This window comes from Syngnathoides biaculeatus, chromosome 16 (assembly GCF_019802595.1).
Source record: "Syngnathoides biaculeatus isolate LvHL_M chromosome 16, ASM1980259v1, whole genome shotgun sequence".
In the NCBI taxonomy this organism is placed as follows: domain Eukaryota; kingdom Metazoa; phylum Chordata; class Actinopteri; order Syngnathiformes; family Syngnathidae; genus Syngnathoides; species Syngnathoides biaculeatus.
The window spans coordinates 7,397,680-7,416,732 of NC_084655.1; the positions used below are offsets into that span (position 1 = coordinate 7,397,680).

Here is a 19,053-nt window from a genome sequence, read left to right on the forward strand (position 1 = left end):
TCTGCTGCGAATCGCTCAGTGAGAGCTTGAGATCACAGCTTGATGAAGCCAACAGGACCACATCATCTGCAAAGAGCAGAGATGCGATGCTGAGGCCACCAAACCGGACACCCTCTAGGCCTCAGTTGCGCCTAGAAATTCTGTCCATAAAAGTTATGAACAAAATCTGTGACAAAGGGCAGTCTTGGCGGAGTTCAACTCTCCGAGAGTCCGATTTATCGCCGGCAATGCAGACCAAACTCTGACAGCGGTTGTACGGGGACCGAACAGCTCATATCAGGGGATTCGGTACCCCATACTCCCGAAGAACCCCCAACAGGACTCCCGAGGAACACTGTTTAATGCCTTCTCCAAGTCCACGAAACACATGTAGACTGGTTGGGCGAACTCCCATGCACCCTCGAGGATCTTGCCGAGGGTCTAGAGCTGGTCCACTGTTCCACAGCCAGGACGAAAACCACATTGCTCCTCCCGAATCCAAGACTTAGCTTCCTGATGAACCCTCCTCTCCAGTATCCCTGAGTAGTCCTTACCAAGGAAATTGAGGAGTGTACTCCATCTGTAGTTGGAGCACACCCTCAGGTCACCCTTCTTGAAAAGGGGGACCACCACCTCAGTCTGCCAATCAAGAGGCACTGTCCCTGAAGTCCATGCAGTGTTGTAGAGGCATGTCAACCAGGACAGCCCCACAACATCCAGAGCCTTTAGGAACTCCGGACAAATCTCATCCACTTCCGGAGCCCTGCCACCAAAGAGCTTTTCAACCACCCCGGTGACCTCAACCCCAGAGATAGAAGAGCACCCAGACTCAGCTTCCTCATGGGAAGGCGTGTTGGTGGAGTTGAGGAGGTCTTGGAAGTATTCTCCCCACCGACTCACAACATCCCAAGTTGATGTCAGCAGCGCCCCGTCCCCACCATACACAGTGACTGTACATTGCTTCCCCCTCGTGAGACGCTGGATGATGGACCAGAATTTCCTCAAAGCCATTCTGAAGTCATTCTCCATGGCCTCACCATACTCCTCCCACGCCTGGGTTTTTGCCTCAGCGACCACCGAAGCTGCATTCCGCTTGGTCAGCCGATACCTTTCTGCAGCCTCGGGAGTCCCATTTTTTTTTTTTTTTCTCTTAACGGAAACAGTTGCTTCGTGATCACTGTTATCTGTCATAGGGGCGATACCCAACCCATGCACTAAAATACAGGCTTCGTCATCTGGTCATTGCTCTTATCAAATTCAGCAGTTGGATGTACCCTTTTCTTCTCTTCTTTCTCTTTGATTTTACCACGTTGTTTGTTGCCTATGATAGACGGTCCTTTTCCTCTTCAAGCCTATCAAGAGCGTTTTCTTCCTCATTGCTCCTACTAGTACTAAAGTTCTCTTCATTCTCAAAAAATTACATTTTTCTTTATTTTTTTTCACCAAAAATCTCATGATTTATTTTTTGTAAATTACATCTTAGCTCAAATTATAAAAAAATAAATAAAATAATTTTCTCATGACTAAAACATTCATTAATTCATTAATTTTCCGTTTGGCCTATCCTCACGAGTGTCGCAAGTATGTTGGAGTCTATCCCAGCTATCTTTGGGCAAGAGGTTCTTGTCAAATGAGTGTTTTTCCCGGTTTTAGTGAGTTGAGTTTTTTTTTTTACATTACATTTTCTTATGATTTTGTCTTTACTACAAGATTTAGTTTTTTTTTTTTTTTTTTTAGTAAAATAAACTTTTCTTTACAATTAGGTTTTTCCCCGGTATGTTAACAAATTATAAATATTTAGTTGAGTTGATGGTCGATTAGATTTACAATTCAGAGGAGTTTGCATTTCCAAGTTGTTGTCCAAAGTAGAAAAAAATATGAATAGCTCGCTTTAATCAAAATATTGCATATTACAGCACTTTCAATTCTCTCTTTGTGAAGATTGCTGGTCTTATACTAAATCTTTGAAGGACTGTAGTGTACATATTGTACATTTATTGTCTGCACATATAAAAGAGGGATAGATGTTTATGCTGCTAGATGAAGCCAGAAGTCTTTTTTTTTTTCCCAACCTTCAGCCAGTTGACTGAGATCACCGATGAAGGTGACATCAGCGTGCTAAATGAGACGTTTCCCTTGTGATGCACAGCACCTGCTCTCACTCACACACACACTAATTTTGTCACTCACGTTTGAGAGGCAAGCACAGATGCCCTTGTAGCTCAGCTCGTTAGCATGAAACATATGTGGGACAAGCAGATGATTTGTCCTGCTGGTTTCATCTCTCAAACACACACAAACGGGACAAAAAAAAATCTGAATAATAAATTACAGTGGCAGTTATTTTAACTTGAATTTAGGATACCAAAATAATCATCAATGTGGGTTTTCATCATGGCCATAGATAGTGGACCATGTCTGCAGTCTCTGCAGAGAGCTTGAGGGCACATTGAAGTTGGCCCAACAAGTCTACATGTGTTTTGGGGAGTTGGCGAAGGCATTCGACCATGTCGAGGGTGCGTCGTGAGTACGGGGTACCGAACCTTCTGATTCGGGCTGTCAGGCCCTGTACAACCAGTGTCAAGGTGTGTTCTGCATTGCTGGCAGTATGTCTGAGTCGTTTCTGGAGGGTTTGACTCTACCAAGGCTGCCCTTTGTCCCCCATTGTGTTCATTACTTCTATGGACAGAATTTCTAAGCCTAGCCGAGGCAGAGTGGGTCTGCTGTTTGGTGGCCTCAGTATTGCTTTTTGCAGATGATCTGGTTCTGTTGGCTTTATCAAGCCATGATCTCCAACTATCACTGGACCAGTTCTCAGCTGATTGTGAAGTGGTTGGATGAGAATCAGCATCTTCAAATTATCCTCATCCTCACTAGGGTCACGGGCATGCTGGCGCCTTTCCCAGCTATCTTCGGGCAAGAGGCGGGGGTATACCTTGAAGTGATTGTCAGCCCAACATAGGGTAAACAACCAATCGCACTTACATTCACACATATGGGCAATTTTGAGTTTTCGGTCAAACTACCATTAATTTTTTGTGATCTTTACGAAAAACGGATTGCCCAGAAAGAAAACACGCATAGATCATGCAAACTCCACGTAGATGAGGCTGGAGTTGAACCCGGGGCCCTCAGAAATATGAGGCAGATGTGCTAACCAGTTGGTCACCGTGCCACCTATCTCTGAACACCAAACTGAAATTTCAATTAGAAACTTATTTTATTTAATTCTCCAAATTCTTACTGTACATGTAAGCTTTTTGTAGTTTTGAATCACATGCTCATACTTTGGTTAAGCTGTTCACTTTACCATTTTTCTTTGATTTGGCATCTTGCCTTGGGTGAGTGACCTTTTTATGAGGACCTAATAGAATAAATCCCTCAGATTTTATCCATCAGCGCCTTAGTCACCTTTGCAGTTTCTCATCCCTGACTCAGCAGTTATTGCCCCTCAGCCAAGTGTGTGATTACAGGCTGGCATGCGGGCCAGGTGAAGCCTCTCACTCGATGCACAGTAAAGGCAGCGCTCATGTAAATATCCTTGTCATCACTGGACTGTTTTAAGTACACAATTTTACCTTCAAAGCATACTCAGAAGATGTTCTTCTTTTTCTTTTGGCTTGTCCCATTAGGGGTCGCCACAGTGTGTCATCTTTTTCCATCTAAGCTTATCTCGTGCATCTTCCTTTCTAACACCCACTATCCTCATGTCCTCCCGTACAACATGCATCAACCTTTTCTTTAATCTCAAAGCATACTCAGAAGAGGAAAAAAAAATCAACCCCAAGCTGTTTTATTTAAAATGCAATCTGGTAGATATGTATGTATGTATCCAATAACTTTTCATTTAGCTCTCAAAGCCTGTTTCCCTTAGGAACATAAATTTCATGTTTCACGTGGACCCACAAAGAGTCTCAAGAACCCATGTATGGAAAAGATACAAGAACCCGAGTTCCAGCTTTCTGAATAGATTGCAGCGGTTTCATGCTCTTTGGGAATCTTGTCAGAAGACCATTGCAATGGTCAAGTTTACTTCAGATAAAAGCATGGATGAACTTCTCCTAATTTGCTTGACAGATGCAGGCCCTCACTCTGCACATGTTCTTCAGATGGTAAAAGGCAGATTTTGTAATTGATTTGATATGACTGTTGAAAGTCAGGACTGAATCTATCAGAACACCAATATTTCAGACTTCGTCTTTGAATTTAAAAAGAGTGAGTCCGGGTGTGTTCTAACAGCAATTCTCTTTTCTCTAATGCCCAAAACTATTGTCTGTTTGTTGTTGTTCAGTTGAAGGAAATTTTGGCTCAAGTTAATATGCTTTTGACAAACATAACACCTCAATTGAACTGTAGTGATCTGGAGATAAGCTAAATATAACTGTGTATCATCTGTATAGCCATGATAGTCAAAATTAAAATTTGATTAATTATTAATTAACCCTATACTCCCTCTATAAAAACCTTTTCTGTTTGACTGATCAACTCTGATTCTCAATAAATGTCTCTTATAATGCTAAGAAACCACAGAGGAAGCTTAAAAAAAAACTGTGACACGGTAAAACTGTTTGGCATAAAAGGGCTGCAGATTCTCTATTCTGATTGATCTAGTAGCTGAACAGGGTAAATTAAAAAAAATAAAAAGAAAAAAGAAAGGACGCCTGAGCAGACTCGAAGTCTGCAATTTTGATTTAGTGACCATTTTGTTTCAAAGCACCCCAGAAGTTGAAAAAAAAAAATATATGTATATATTCTGCAGCTTTCCAATTTAGGAACCTTGATTGAGTGTTAACTTCAAAAAGTCACAAGAACCCATACCCAAAAAGGTAGAAGATGAAGAAAAGTCTTTCCCTCTGTCCTGCTCGACATGAATCTCCCAACATGCTTCGCCCCCACTTATCCCTCCACCACACCACACCTATCCTCTGACATGTACTTTAAGACTTGTTAGCCCAGTAAACGAACGACATGACAGGTTTACAAGCTGCATTCCATTAGGCTCAGGCTTGACTGTAGACCTAACATGAATCCCGGCTGCATTCCCCATATATCAAGCCGTTAAGTGGCAATGGAAAATGACTCCTTTAGATGAGGAAGGTGAGTTCGTGCAACATGTAGCTTATGAGCCAAATCATACAAAAGCGTCATGCTGATCATTTAGTGCAAATATTGTTCTCCCCCTGAATGGCTAAGTTAGTCAGCCGCCCTAAATCTTGGTCATCATAGTCATTGTGTTTTTTGATGATGCTAGCAGGTATTTTACTCCTTATGCCTTTAATAGACTTGTGCCCCTTTTCAGGTCAATTGGGAAAATGTAGGCTAGAAAGACAGAGACATTTTTCTTTTACAGCCTTACCTTGTTTCACGGCTTTAGCTGCTTTTTGCAGTATGAAACATAAGGTGGTACAGTCAGTCAGGTCCCAAAACATCTCTTCAATTTGGCAATAATTGAAGTTTGAGTCAAAATAATTTTCTGTCTTTGTGTTTGCTTACATGTCCTGCAGAGTGTCTTTACTGTTCTGTTGGGGCCGTTTACCTTCTTTAATGCCCAGAAGACCAAATACCTTCAAATTCTCACTTCACTTATGCGATGGATTGGTAAGACTCATTTCTTTTCTTTCTACAAAATAACACAAAATTAATCAGAAGCATCTTTATTTGCTAAATATGTCAAATATACACAAGAAATTTGGCTATGGTAGTTGATAGTTGGAGTCTAGTACATCAACAGACATTCAATTGACAGAGAACACTTCTGAGCTTTGTAGACAAAGACATTGAGAGAAGAAAAAAAAAGTAACTGAGCAATAAAAGGTTGCATGCAATTGTGCAAAGAGATGCAGAATCCTCTTGAAATTAAAGCACTTTGAATGACTAATAGAACAATAGTTCGGTGCAATGACTATTGTGCAATGGGTGCCGAGACGTCAAGAAATGTATGCAGTTTAAAGTGACCAGTAGTACAATAATCTGGGACAATGTCAATTGTGTAAATGTTGCAAATGCTACTCAAACACATGAGTGGCCAGCACTGGTCAACAACAGATGTACAAATAGTGCAGCATGGCGAGACGACTACAGTGAGTGCACAAATAATATATAATTGACCTGACAGAAATGTGACAAGAAATTCAAGACAAAAAATTGTCAGCATGTTGCAATGGAATAACAAATTAACTCTTTAAGTTAATGGCAAGAGGGCAGAAGGTATTGAATGTCTGCTAGTTTTAGTTTGCATTGTTCGGTAGTCCCTACCTGAGGGAAGGAGCTGGAAGAGCTGGTGACCAGGATGCATAATAATGATGATAACCTACTTCCTATTGTACTGTTGTAAGGTGTTATGAATGGACAGATTGTACCATTTTGATTCTTTTCTATTCACACTAGCGTTTGTATCACTTCAGTTGCTAACCAAAACTGCCCCAAACTATCACAGTCTGTAAATAAATGATAGTGCACAGGTGTCAAAGTAAAGGCCCGGGGATCAGGCCTGCGAAGGAAAATCATGTCAACTTCCATGAGTCTTGTTAAAATCTGTCCCGAAATTTCAAATCGTCATATCATAAATGATAACATTGACATATTTCAATCATTTTTGTGTCACCAAACATCAACAATAGGGATTTCAGATTCCAGAAGTAGTTCATAAATTTTGTGTATTATGATGAGGCAATTAAAGATTGTTATGGTTTCACAGTCATAACACTCCTCTGTGGGAAACTGTAACTACATGGCCCGTTGCAAAAATGAGTTTGACATCCCTTGCTGTAGTGTAAATTCTAGTGTTGAGTCATTTTGATTGTATTCCATTCATGTCATAATGACTCAAATGGTCAAAAATTGGTAATGAATTCAATTGATCTTAACATTTGTCTAGACTTTTTATTGAAATAAACATGAACACTGAAGAATGTTTATTACACTCATGATAACTATTGAACGAATGGCTGGAGTACAGAGTTGTTAATTTTTCAAACTCCAACTTTTGACTGCCTGTAGGTGTACAAGTAATTTGAGTCCAAATTCCATTCCATTTCATATTTTCTTCACTTGTCAAAATGCTCGCAAGATAATTCACCTCCTGCTGTCACTTACTAATTAACTTAACTTTCTAACTCAATAACTACCTTATGCTATTGGTAAATCACCTAACATCTCATAAGTGCTGGTATGTTGTAGGGATGCTGGTAAGCGGAACAATACTTACCATCGTCATTTTTTATTGCCTAGATCAGAATGCAAGACAAACTGGATCTTTTTTAATGGCACGGTGTTAGACTATTACCATCAAATCCTACCGTGTCTTAGTCACAACATTGGGAACACTAGCACCGCAGATTTTGATTTCACCGTATCTCATCTTTTATGAGCATTGGGCTAATCTTGTCAAATCAAGCTCTCTGCGGAGGCGGGACCGGAAAACATGTCAACACTACCCCATACAAGCATTACCATGGCACTTGTGCTAACTCCTATATTTTGTGTTGTGGGGAGGACAAAAGGGAAGGGTGGGCGATGTCTTGTTGTCCTTGGGTGCACCGAGTAGGACAGTTTGGCATGTCCATTCTTTAAGGAAAGCTTGAGGTAATATAGGTAATTGAGGTAATGTTATATTGCACCCATTTGCTAAAATATTTTTTTTCATTTTTCTGCATCAATGTAGAGACAGCGTCACATATTAAAATATTTTTTTTTGTCAAAGAAAAACTGAACAGACTGAGACCTAAGCATTCAGATCTTTTACTTAGTATTTAGTAGAAGAACCATGCTGAGGTAATATATTCATGAGTCTTTTTGGGAATGATGAATGATGGATTTCTCACACCTGGATTTGAGGATTTTCTTCCATTCCTCTGGCCAGATTCTCTCGAGTTTTGAACGTTAGTTGACACTCATTTCCAGGTCTCTACAAAGATTCTTAGTTGGGTTTAAGTCAGTGCTCTGGCTGGTCCATCCCAAGACAGTCATGGAGTTGTTCTGAAGCCACTCCTTCATTATTTTTGTTGTTTAGTTCGGGTCATTGTCTTGTTGGAAGGCTGACCCTTTGGCCCATTCTGAAGTCCAAACCCTCTGGAGAACGTTTTCATCCAGGATATTCCTGGATTCACCTTTCCTTTGATTGCAACCAGTCATCCTGTTCCTGCAGCTGACAAACACCCCTGCAGAATGTTGCTGCAATCACCATGCTTCACCTTTGGGATTATACAGTGTGCCTTGTGGATCCACTGTTCACTGCCCCGCATTGTCTCAGATTAGGTCCGTTTTTTTTGTCTCATTAATTTACCGTACCTTCACGACCATAAATGTGTTCAATTCTCTTCTAAATAAACAAGGCGATATTAGACATGGCACCTTACAATGTGGTCCACCTTATGTACACAGAGTTCCAACATTTTAAAATGTTGTTGTGTGACTTGTCCAACAAAGACATTTAAAACACACTGGTGACACTGTTACCATGTATGCCAGTAAGCATTTTAGCATGTATGTAAGCTTCCATGTGATGGTGCTCACAAGGCAGTGTGGAACAATGGAACTTTCCGACTGGCGCTCTTAAGCTCTGCTCCTTAGTTACAGTTGCCATGTCCCACAAGCTGCCAATACGGCGACTGAAGAACAGGTTTGAAGTTGATTCTCTATTGCGTATTCCAGATAATTTTGTGGTATGTTTTTTGCCAAATGCATCAGGCATATCCAAGTCTGAACTACTTCACGCATGGCTATGTACGCGGAATTAAAATTTTGGGCGGACCAGGACGCAATGTCAGAGTTACAGCGAAATGTGTACCTTATGCAAATAACTGGGTGTATTCATTTGACTTGGCTCGTAATCTTAAAAGTCTGATGTGATACAAATAGGCAAATAGACATTCCTCTTGCATGACGTCACGCATTTATGTATCACTAACCCGACTCTTTGGCATAACACCATTACATACTTCATTCAGGAGGTCAGTGATGCGCTAACAAAGGGAAACTTGTTCTCCTGCAATATATAAAACACTGATAATAATTAAATCAAACTCAGAGAAGATACTTCTCCCTCACTTACCTCCGAACATACAGCCTTGTGTTTGTTGATATTATTACATTTAGTTGTATGTGTGGTCTTCCGCAAGCCTTAATCCATCGTAGACATTTCCTCAACTGTGTTTTAGGCTTTGGCAAATGAATCAACCGGGCCCCTTGTAACCAAGATGGATATCTTTCATCAGAATTGCACATTCACTAAGAGCATCTGCGGACCCTTTTCTTCGTAACATTAACTTTTCCAAGTGCACACTACTGACAACCAGTATTGCTTGTGAGACGACATGGCGGCAGGGGCGTGTCATGCCAGGGGTTAAGACAATGCGGCTATCTGTTTTGCTATTATTGTACGAGTGATTGACAGGTCGGAAAGGTCCATTGCATTTCACATCTCTAAGCAGAAGAAGCTTATATTGGCCACCCGCTGTCTCTGTCAGCAGGTTATTACTAACCATGTTGTACACATTCATGGTGTCACATCGAAACTAAAATCAGAAAGGATCCTGGATAATCACAATTGCATATATGCATCACGCTGTGAGCACACAACAGGCCCTGTGGCGAGCACTGGGAGGATTGAAGTGTTTTTGAGAGAACAACAAAGCTTAAAAATAATGATTGACGAATAAATTAATGATTTTAATTTTGACATCGTCGTGACTAAATTGGTCTAATTTCAGCACCCCTAAAAAATAAAATAATAAATCCAGTTTTTGAAGTGAGTTTCACATCTTGAAATTTGGTAAATACAGTAGACACCACCCCCTCAAAAAATCTTATAATGACTTTCCCTAAAAGACACAGGATGTCTACTATTTGGGCTTGAAATGCCAATTTTGTGGCAATGCAGCCCTGATTATTACAAAACCTTCCTTTGTCCCGATTTTCATACAACAACTTGAAATTTGGTAGACATGTCTATCATTTCTAAACCTACACAAAAAAAAAATCCCAAGATCCACAGCCTTAAGAAACAGGGAAAGTCTGTCATTTTGGTTTGGAGTGGAAACTTTGGAGTGATTTGAGCAATTTTCAGGGGTTTTTTGAATGTTTTGAAACTACCAAATCCAGTTTCACTTTGTACCATGAAATTTAAAAGTCAGGATTATCACGAGTACACCCACAAAATACTCTCATGAGGCCAAACCTGGAAAGCAACAAGTCAGTCATTTTGCCTTTAAGATTCCATTTCAGGATCTGTTTGGTCATTTCCTGGTATCTTTTTGGTCCGATTGCTACCAAATTTAAATCACTTTTATAAGACAGACAGGTGATGCTATATTGTAAAGAATTAGTATTTTTATTATGTGTGGACCATAGGTCTTAATTGTATCTCAGTAACTGGCTGAAAGGGAATACTCTCAGAGCTACAGTGAATCCTACAATGTTATTAAATCCTGCAATGGTATTCCATTGACAACTTTGTCATTACAGTACCTCTTTCCAGGAATCCTTCCTCGCCCTCCCCTCTGGTGGTGTCAGTGGCGTTGAGGTGTGTCCATCAAAGGTCCGGTCTCACTCTGTGTCTTGGCTTCCTTTCTCCCCTCTTATTTGACACTCTGAAAAGCTTGATGGACTGTCCCACCCTTGATTGGACTGTCACTCACAGCTGCCTTGAAGGAAAATAAAGTGCCCGTCTGGGGGGGCTGCGCTAAAACCCACCAACTGACTCACAAACATGCCGTGGCATTGGTGCACTGACTAACGTGAGCTAGAGTGTGTCGTTTACTGAACCTTTCACTCTACGTCCGTCTTGAGCTACTTATGGTGGAGCAATCCTTTGTGTGAAGCTTTCCTGCTCACGCTAGCAAATGTTTAATCTCACAAACGCTCCTAATAGCCTCCTTCAACATTATAACATTCAAATCTTTCCAACACTGCAATTGCAACACACAAATTCTCATCTACGTGAATTTCAATAAAAGCTACTGAGGTTATAGTAGTATACGTATGTTTGGATTTATTGAAGGGTTAGGGTATCAGTGTAAGGTTTCACAACAGCATTATGGTTTCAGTGTATGGTTCCAGGCCAAGGTTAGGGTTTTGGTAGGGGGATTACTATGTAATTGTCATTAGTGATCATCACCAATTACAGGCCAATTACGGTAATCAGTTGTGATCTTATTTACTTTATCACATATGGAAGAAGTAGGAGTAACAACAGCACATGATTAGCATTTTACTGCTCCTCTTTCATTTGCAAGTTGAAATAAACACAATGATTGAACGTGGAGCCAAGCATGTAGCTGAGGGTAGTAATATAGATGTCAGCCATGACTTGGAGTTATCCTATGAAAATGTGGTGATTGTTGAGAAGCAAAGTTACTTAATGGTGATTGTGTGGTGGTATCACCAAAGTGCTGTGTAGCAAATAAAGCCTAACGCAACAAACCTGTTCATTCATTTGAAGAAGTACCATGCAAGTTATGTGAAAAGCATATAAAGGCAAGCAGAGTCAGCACACCCTGTCACTCACTGCTACCAGCATGATTTTCGTACTCAACATGTATGTCGTACTAGGGTGGCTCCAACTACCGAAGACAAATGCCTTGTGTGTTGTTTTCATACTTGGTCAAGAAAGTTTATTGTGGTTCTGAAGTAGAATTAGCTGATTAGCCAGTACAAGTGGTAAGGTTTTCTGTACTGTTTATCCTAAATGCAGCCAAGGGCATGCTGGAGCCTATCCCAGCAACTTCAGCCAGGAGGTGGGGTACACCCAGAACTGGTTTCCAGCACATACTGTATAAACAATCATTCACCCTGACATTCACACTTATAGGCAATTTTAGTGTCTTCAATTAACCTACCATGCATGCTGTAGGTATGTGGAAAGAAATTGGAGTGCAGTACTCTGAGAAAACCCACACAGGCACACAGGGAACATGCAAACGCCACATAGGCGAGTCTGGGATTTGAACCCCAGTACTTAGAAAAGAAGCAGATGTGCTAACCATCGGGCTGCCATGACAACACTAGCTAATCTGTATTATTAAAGATGATGCACATTTGCAAGTAGTAATCATGTTAACAGCCTATGTATAATCATAACTGCAAAATGATCTTGTTTATAATCATAGGTGTCGTCATTATTCCCAAGGCGCCTGTTGGATTTATTAGTGTCTCATATACAGTGGAACTGCGATAAAACACACCCAGATATAATAAATATCAGATAAAACGGACGGTTGGGACCAGACAATGTGTCCAAAATTAGTTAACATTTGTCACTTAAAGGGGAAGTCTAGTGCTATTTCTTCATCAGATGAGGATAAATACGAGAAATCAGCACTGGTCATAAATGGTGTCCCATATAATCGAGCCTTTGTTGCAGCTCGGTACAATTCACATCCGCGCACGTAGGTCATGTGACTCGCGAAAATGGCAGCGCCCCTGAATATTTGTAAGTGTCGAGAAAAATCTTCTCAAAACACTATTAAATGAGAGAGGATTTAACATCACATTGTCAAAATAGGGTAAATATTACATGACCTATTGGATACACTGTACATGCAAAGCACTGGATTTCCCCTTTAAACTGCCATTGACAAAGTCTATTTTTGAATCGTATGCTGTTGTTACTGGTGCTGTGGTGCAATGTAGGCAGAGAATGGTACTAACCTATTTCTGGGTCACACTTATACCAAAAATAAAGATCCAACTCCAAAAGACTTGCCTCTTGTACCTACGTGGTGGAACAATTTGGTTGTGAGGTGTTGATGTAGGAGCCATGTCATAATGGGTATAGCTATTGTGCCACAGATTTGCAATAACGTTGAACTGCACTGGATTTTTTAGGCCATGAAAAAACCTTCAAAGCAAGCATTTTGCACTGTACAGTAATATGGGAGAATATGTCTACAAAAAGTCCTGCAATGTAACTGAGAATCTGCTATATGTATTGGACAACCCCCTGCCCCGATTCATCCATTCTATAGAGGTTCTACTGTAACTCCCAAAATACTCAGAACTGTATGCTAGTCCGCAGTTTATTTATCTGCATTTGTTGCTCAGTCAAGTGAAATTGGTCTTGTATTTTTCTGTATTCAGTTGGCATTTTTTGCATTGTTTGCTAATATTATGAGGTGTTTACAGTTTTAAATATTGACCACGAGGAGTGTTGTTAGCAAAAGGCATCAATAAAATGTTGAACTGATCTCTACTTCATTACTTTTCAGTACAGATGCTTTAAAGCTCTTACGTTTGTAGAGTTTGAAATAATAGTAGTTGTAGTAATAGAAATAATAATGGAAATATTGTGATAACAGAGATTAGTCAAAATTATTTATTTATTTATTTAATTTTTTTTTTTTTGCCACATCATCCAGCCCTACTTTCTAGTCTCTGTTAGCAATTGGAGTTAAGGTTTCAAATCATGGTTACAAGCCAGGTTTTGGCTTTTGAACAAAAATTAAGGTTTCAATTTAGAGTTGTAAGACGACTGTCAGTGTTTTAAGTCTGATTTCCTTGCTTCCTCCCTCCCATGCTTCATTCTTTTCATTATTTCCATCATTACTCCTGACTACTTCTGTCTTTTCATCCTTTCTTCCTTTAGCCCTTCTTTCCCCCTTTCATAGCCTTCTTATATTCTTCCTTCCTTTATTCCATTTGTCCCCCCCTTCCCTCCTTATCAAATCATTCCTTCCTTTTATACCATTCTTGTACTCTTCTTTTCTTACCACCTACCGCCTTTCCCTCCTGCCCCAAGTTATTTTAAAGACTATATACCGTACCTACTTCATCTCACCCTGTATATTGTGTTTGTTTTTTTGTGTAACAGTTGAGATGCAGCGTGTGACATAGTGTTGTCTCTAGCTTCCATCACCTTTGTGTGATGTCAGGGTTAGCAACCAACTAGCTATTCAGCGTGCCAGGGGCCCGGTCTCCCGGCCTCACCATAAGGCCCTGTCATGCCAGTTCCCACTCAACTGTCCTCAGTCAACTCCTGGACAATCCACACACGTTCATGTTAGAATTTTCAGTTAGCAACTTCAAACTACTTGTTGGTCTTAAACACACTTTTGTCCAAAACTCATTTTTCTTATATTAAAAAAACTAACACACTCATTAATTTACTAATTAGTTAACTGACGAAATCACTCGTGATCTCGACTAATTGTTATTCACTTATTCACTCACTATCAAGCTTACTATCACTACTTACTGGCTAACCCAATAAATAACTACCTCACAAATGTAATTACAAATGTTTTAATAATAATATCAAGGTCTTCAAGTAAAGTAAAACAAAAAAAATCAGTACAATGAAATAACGCAACACTAAAACAATTAAATCATATATAAAATTATATATGGCCAACGCTCAAGTAAATTGACAGTTCAGAATAGGTGAGTATTGAATCTGGATTTGACGGTATACAAAAGCATGTAAAGCAATGGAATGCAATGGAAAAACTGCCTGCTTTGGATTGGGTGGTCTTGTTACCGATAGTAAGATATTGGTTTTATCACTGTTGAAGTATGAAAAGTTGGATGAGAACCAATGAGTTCAGAGTATTAGGTAGTAAGGGTGGAAGTAGGAAGAATGGCAGTGGGTTTGGTGGATAGGTAAAGTTGGGTGTCATCTGTTTAATGGGAAACAATAACTTGAATTTGTGGAAAATATTGCCATCTTGGCAGAATGTATTAGATAAAGGAGGGGGGGTGTCCAAGACCAGAGCCCTGGTGCACACCAGAATAAACTGGGGATGGATAGGATTTCAAGAATTTAATTTTGGGAAAAAATGGATGGAGGATGACAGGTAGGAATTAAATCCCTGGAGGGGTGTGACCAAAATGTCATTGTGGTAGTGACACGGTTCACTTTACTCAGCCTCGCTATTACAGACTTTTTTTGTGTGTTCGTGTGTAATTTTTTACAGTGTAGAAGGCTGTTTTTACAGTGTATGAATGTGCACTGTGTTCTGTATCCTGATTCGTTAAGGGAAACCCACATGATGTGTTGCATCCTGATTGACTGAGCAACTGTAGACTATGGTCCACCACCCTAAGTACCGGACCACCGTGTGGGGTGTCCCTGCGGGATTTAGGCATACCCCTTGTTGTACCGCAGCGTGGTCCCGGTACATAGGGTGTGCGATCGCTGCAAAAAAAGACTGCGTTCAGGTGCTCAGTCATTAGGGAGAAAGAAAAAACTTCTGCTACGGTAAAAGCACACATGAAACACATTATGGTCTCTAAGCCAAGCAGAGTTAGTGACCCTTTGGAAGCTCTGATTGTCCAATCGTGGCAAAAATATGGGTGCCTGGGTGCCCAGGAGGAAAAAAAAAACTGCCACATGAAAGTATGTGTGCACAAGCGTGCACGCTTTTGAAGTATGGATGCTCACGTGCATGAAGCTAAGGGAGCCAGTGAGCAGTCACAGTAAATTGAGTAACAGTGGAATTAGTTCCAAAGCATCATCCACCATGATGATGATGGAACATTTTGGATTGAAGCCTGATCAACGCGGCCATCATGGCTCATGCCAATAAGCTGACAAGTCACATTTGTCTGAAGTCACAACAAAGACGTGTTGTCTTAAAACTTAAAACTTCAACATGGTGAAATCAGTTTTAAACATAATCACCCCACCCAATTTCTTCAGTTGGGAGCGTGGGGGGGGCTGGGGGGGACACACTCGGACATTTCCCGTTTCGCTTCAGCTTGCAATTATGGAGCCATTTGCCCAAAAATGCAAATATAAAATGTGACAGCATACGATGCATGTGTTCGCATTACAGAAGGTAAAGCATTATGTAGTTACTACTACTACTTTTCTAAAAAATAGTAATTTTCTTTTTATAGGAAAATGTTTATCCTGGATAAAGCAGAGGGAAATAAATGGAGTGTCATTTAGATATTTCTCAAATTCATGTAAATATTAAGCGTCAAACAGGTTTTTTATATTTGCTTTCAATCTAGAATCTAGTGCCTTTGTTTTTAAACGAGGAGGGTTTGAAGAGTGTTTAAACGAGAAATGTGAGAAAATGTTAATGCCTGTCTGAGAAAGGTTTATAGTGTGTGGTTAGGGGTTTAACAGCCTTAACATAAGAAATGGGAAAAGAAAACTGAAAATGAAAAACACTAAATGGGAAAAAACACAAAATACAGTACTGTAATTGAAAAAAATACAACCTGAAAACAAAAAATGCACTGTAAACAAAAAAAAAAACACTAAGTGGGAAAAAAACATCCTGTAAATGAAAAACGTATATATAATGAATTGAAAAAAATGGATGTAAAAAAAATTCAGGTCCACGGATTTCACGTAACGCGGATAGGGTTTGGAACGTAACCCTTGTGTTAAACAATGGATCAGTGTACTCTCTCTTTCTCTTTCTCTCGCTCTCGCTCTCGCTCTCTCTCTCTCGCTCTCTCTCGCGCTCTCTCTCTCGCTCTCGCTCGCTCTCTCTCTCGCTCTCTCTCTCTCTCTCTCTCTCTCTCTCTCTCTCTCTCTCTCTCTCTCTCGCTCTCTCTCGCTCTCTCTCTCTCTCTCTCTCGAGAGAGATATAAGAGTCTAGATATAGATAGAGAGAGAATTGTCTATATATATATATATATATAATATGTATATATATATATATATATATAATATGTCTATATATATAGATATATATAATATGTCTATATATATAGATATATATATATATATATAGATATATATATATATATGTATATATATATATATATATATAATAGGTATATATATATATATATGTATATATAATATGTATATATATAGATATATATATATATAATAGGGATATATATATATAATATGTATAGATATATATAATAGGTATATATATATATATAATATGTATAGATATATATAATAGGTATATATATATATAATAGGTATATATATATATATATAATAGGGATATATATATATATATAATATGTATATATATATATATATGTATATATAATATATATATATATAGATATATAATATGTATATATATATATATGTATATATATATATAATATGTATATATATATATATATATATTATATATATATATATATATATAATATGTATATATATATATATATATAATATGTATATGTATATATATAATATGTATATATATATATATATATATATGTATATGTATATATGTATATATATATATATAATATATATATGTGTGTGTGTGTGTGTGTTGAGAATTAGTTAGCTCATCAACTTACTAACTAGCTGACTCACTCACTCCTTACAAATGTATGTAGCTACACTTGAGATTGACTATTTTTCACTTTCAAGTTATTATTGAAGCGCATCAGTCCTGTATCCTGTGAAGCGAACCACCTCCGGGCACGTGGGCCAATATCATCTCCTTGTAGCATCCATCCATTCTGTGTGTGTTTGTGTGTGTTCCATGTGTTTGTTTGTCGGTGAGACGGTCCTCTGAGGCCTGTTAAGTTGAAGTATCAAGGTCAATGGGAGGCCTGCACAGCAAAGATAAATCACACTGGCTGCTACTAACATACCAAGCACGCTCAATTGACACGCGCTCAATTTTGTGTGCGCGCTTGCGATGACTTTTTCCTCACGGCTATCTGACTGCTGGTGTCTGAATGAGACCGCTTGATGGAGGAGGGAACCATGTGGACATCACTGAAACTTGTAAACAATCTCTTGCTTATATATTGTCATTAAGAATATAATAACCACAAAATGGTAGATGGTTTACACTTATATAGCGCTTTAGCTACACCGTCACCGTGCCCAAAGAGCTTTACTGATGCTCCCACACACTTTTACTTGTACAATCATACACTAGTGGGTGGCTAGGACACTTGGGATTCCAACCGGCAACCCTTCGATCGATTATAACCACATTCCGAAGGCATGACGGCGTATAGATGGAAACAGTAGGTGCTGTTCCACTCCAATCCCCTAGGTGACAGTCATAGTGGTTGTCAACTACTGAGCCACTAACTCAATAACTGACTTGCTGACTATCTCATTAATCACTCATCAATCATTACTTAACCAGTTAATTTTTAAATGTAAATAACTAATTCAGAAATTAAATTGCTTGCCTGCTTGTTTAGTTACTCCGTGACTCTCCAATGAAGTCACTTTCTAATTCACCAACTCGCCTACCCAGAAACACACTCATTTACCAACTCAATCATTAATTAAGCTAACTGATGCGTAACTCACCCACTCAACTATTAACTACACTGCTTGCCAATTTAAGCAACTAACTGACCCATTGCCTGGCTCACTTTTTTTTTTTTTCTTAATCCAACTATTTACCACAAACTGCCTCTCACTCACTCACTATCTTACACGAGCACAGACAAGTTCGCTTGCTTCCATATTAAGGTAGCAAATCACTTACTTAGTCACTAGCTCGCCAACTTAGAACTCACCACCCCAGTCACTCACTAACAAACTAACTCACCAACTCAATAGTGAACTTTCTACTTTAGTCACTTAACCCAGCACTAACACACTCATTGAATAGCCAGCAACTATGAAAAATACATCTTTTTTGTGCAATGGGGAAAAATTTTCAGTATGAAGTGAAAAATGTTTAGTGTCATTGTCGTCATCTTTCGCACTCAAGCACCCACTTGACATTTTACGTTTTCCATAATAATCTCTTCTATACAAATTGAGTCATCTTTTTTTCGTGTGTGTGGTTAAAAAACATTTATTGCTGTATCATTGTGGGCACATGTTTTTATGGAGCATAGTCAAATAAAACCTCAAGTAGCACATGCGGTAATAATGCCACATGGATGACCAATAAAACTTAAATATGTCACAAGCAGTCAAGTGTAGATGGGAATTCATAGTCTTCTCGCGGGCTTTGATGGAAGTTGGTGTTTTTGGTTGGGGGAAAAAAAGCCTAATTGAAGAATTCCAAGGACCTTTTTAAGACTGCTTCAAAAGAAATCTAGAATCTTACTTAATATTTGATGTTCTCCATGTATATTCTTTGATTACAAATATTTTTTTAAAGGCTGCAGCATCAGGCTTTGGGTCAAAGGTTAAGGTTTGTTGTAGTTGTAACTGAGCATATA

At 39.1% G+C, this 19,053-nt stretch overlaps 1 protein-coding gene across 2 annotated transcripts in view; it reads left to right on the top strand.

Annotated features, from left to right (window-relative positions):
- The window catches only part of tmem104 (transmembrane protein 104), a 62,096-nt gene that overhangs the window by 37,262 nt on the left and 5,781 nt on the right, over positions 1-19,053 (top strand). For both annotated transcript variants that reach the window (XM_061847057.1, XM_061847058.1), the window contains exon 9: positions 5,484-5,577. In XM_061847057.1, the coding sequence (XP_061703041.1) occupies positions 5,484-5,577 (94 nt within the window). The remainder of the gene's footprint in view (positions 1-5,483; positions 5,578-19,053) is intronic.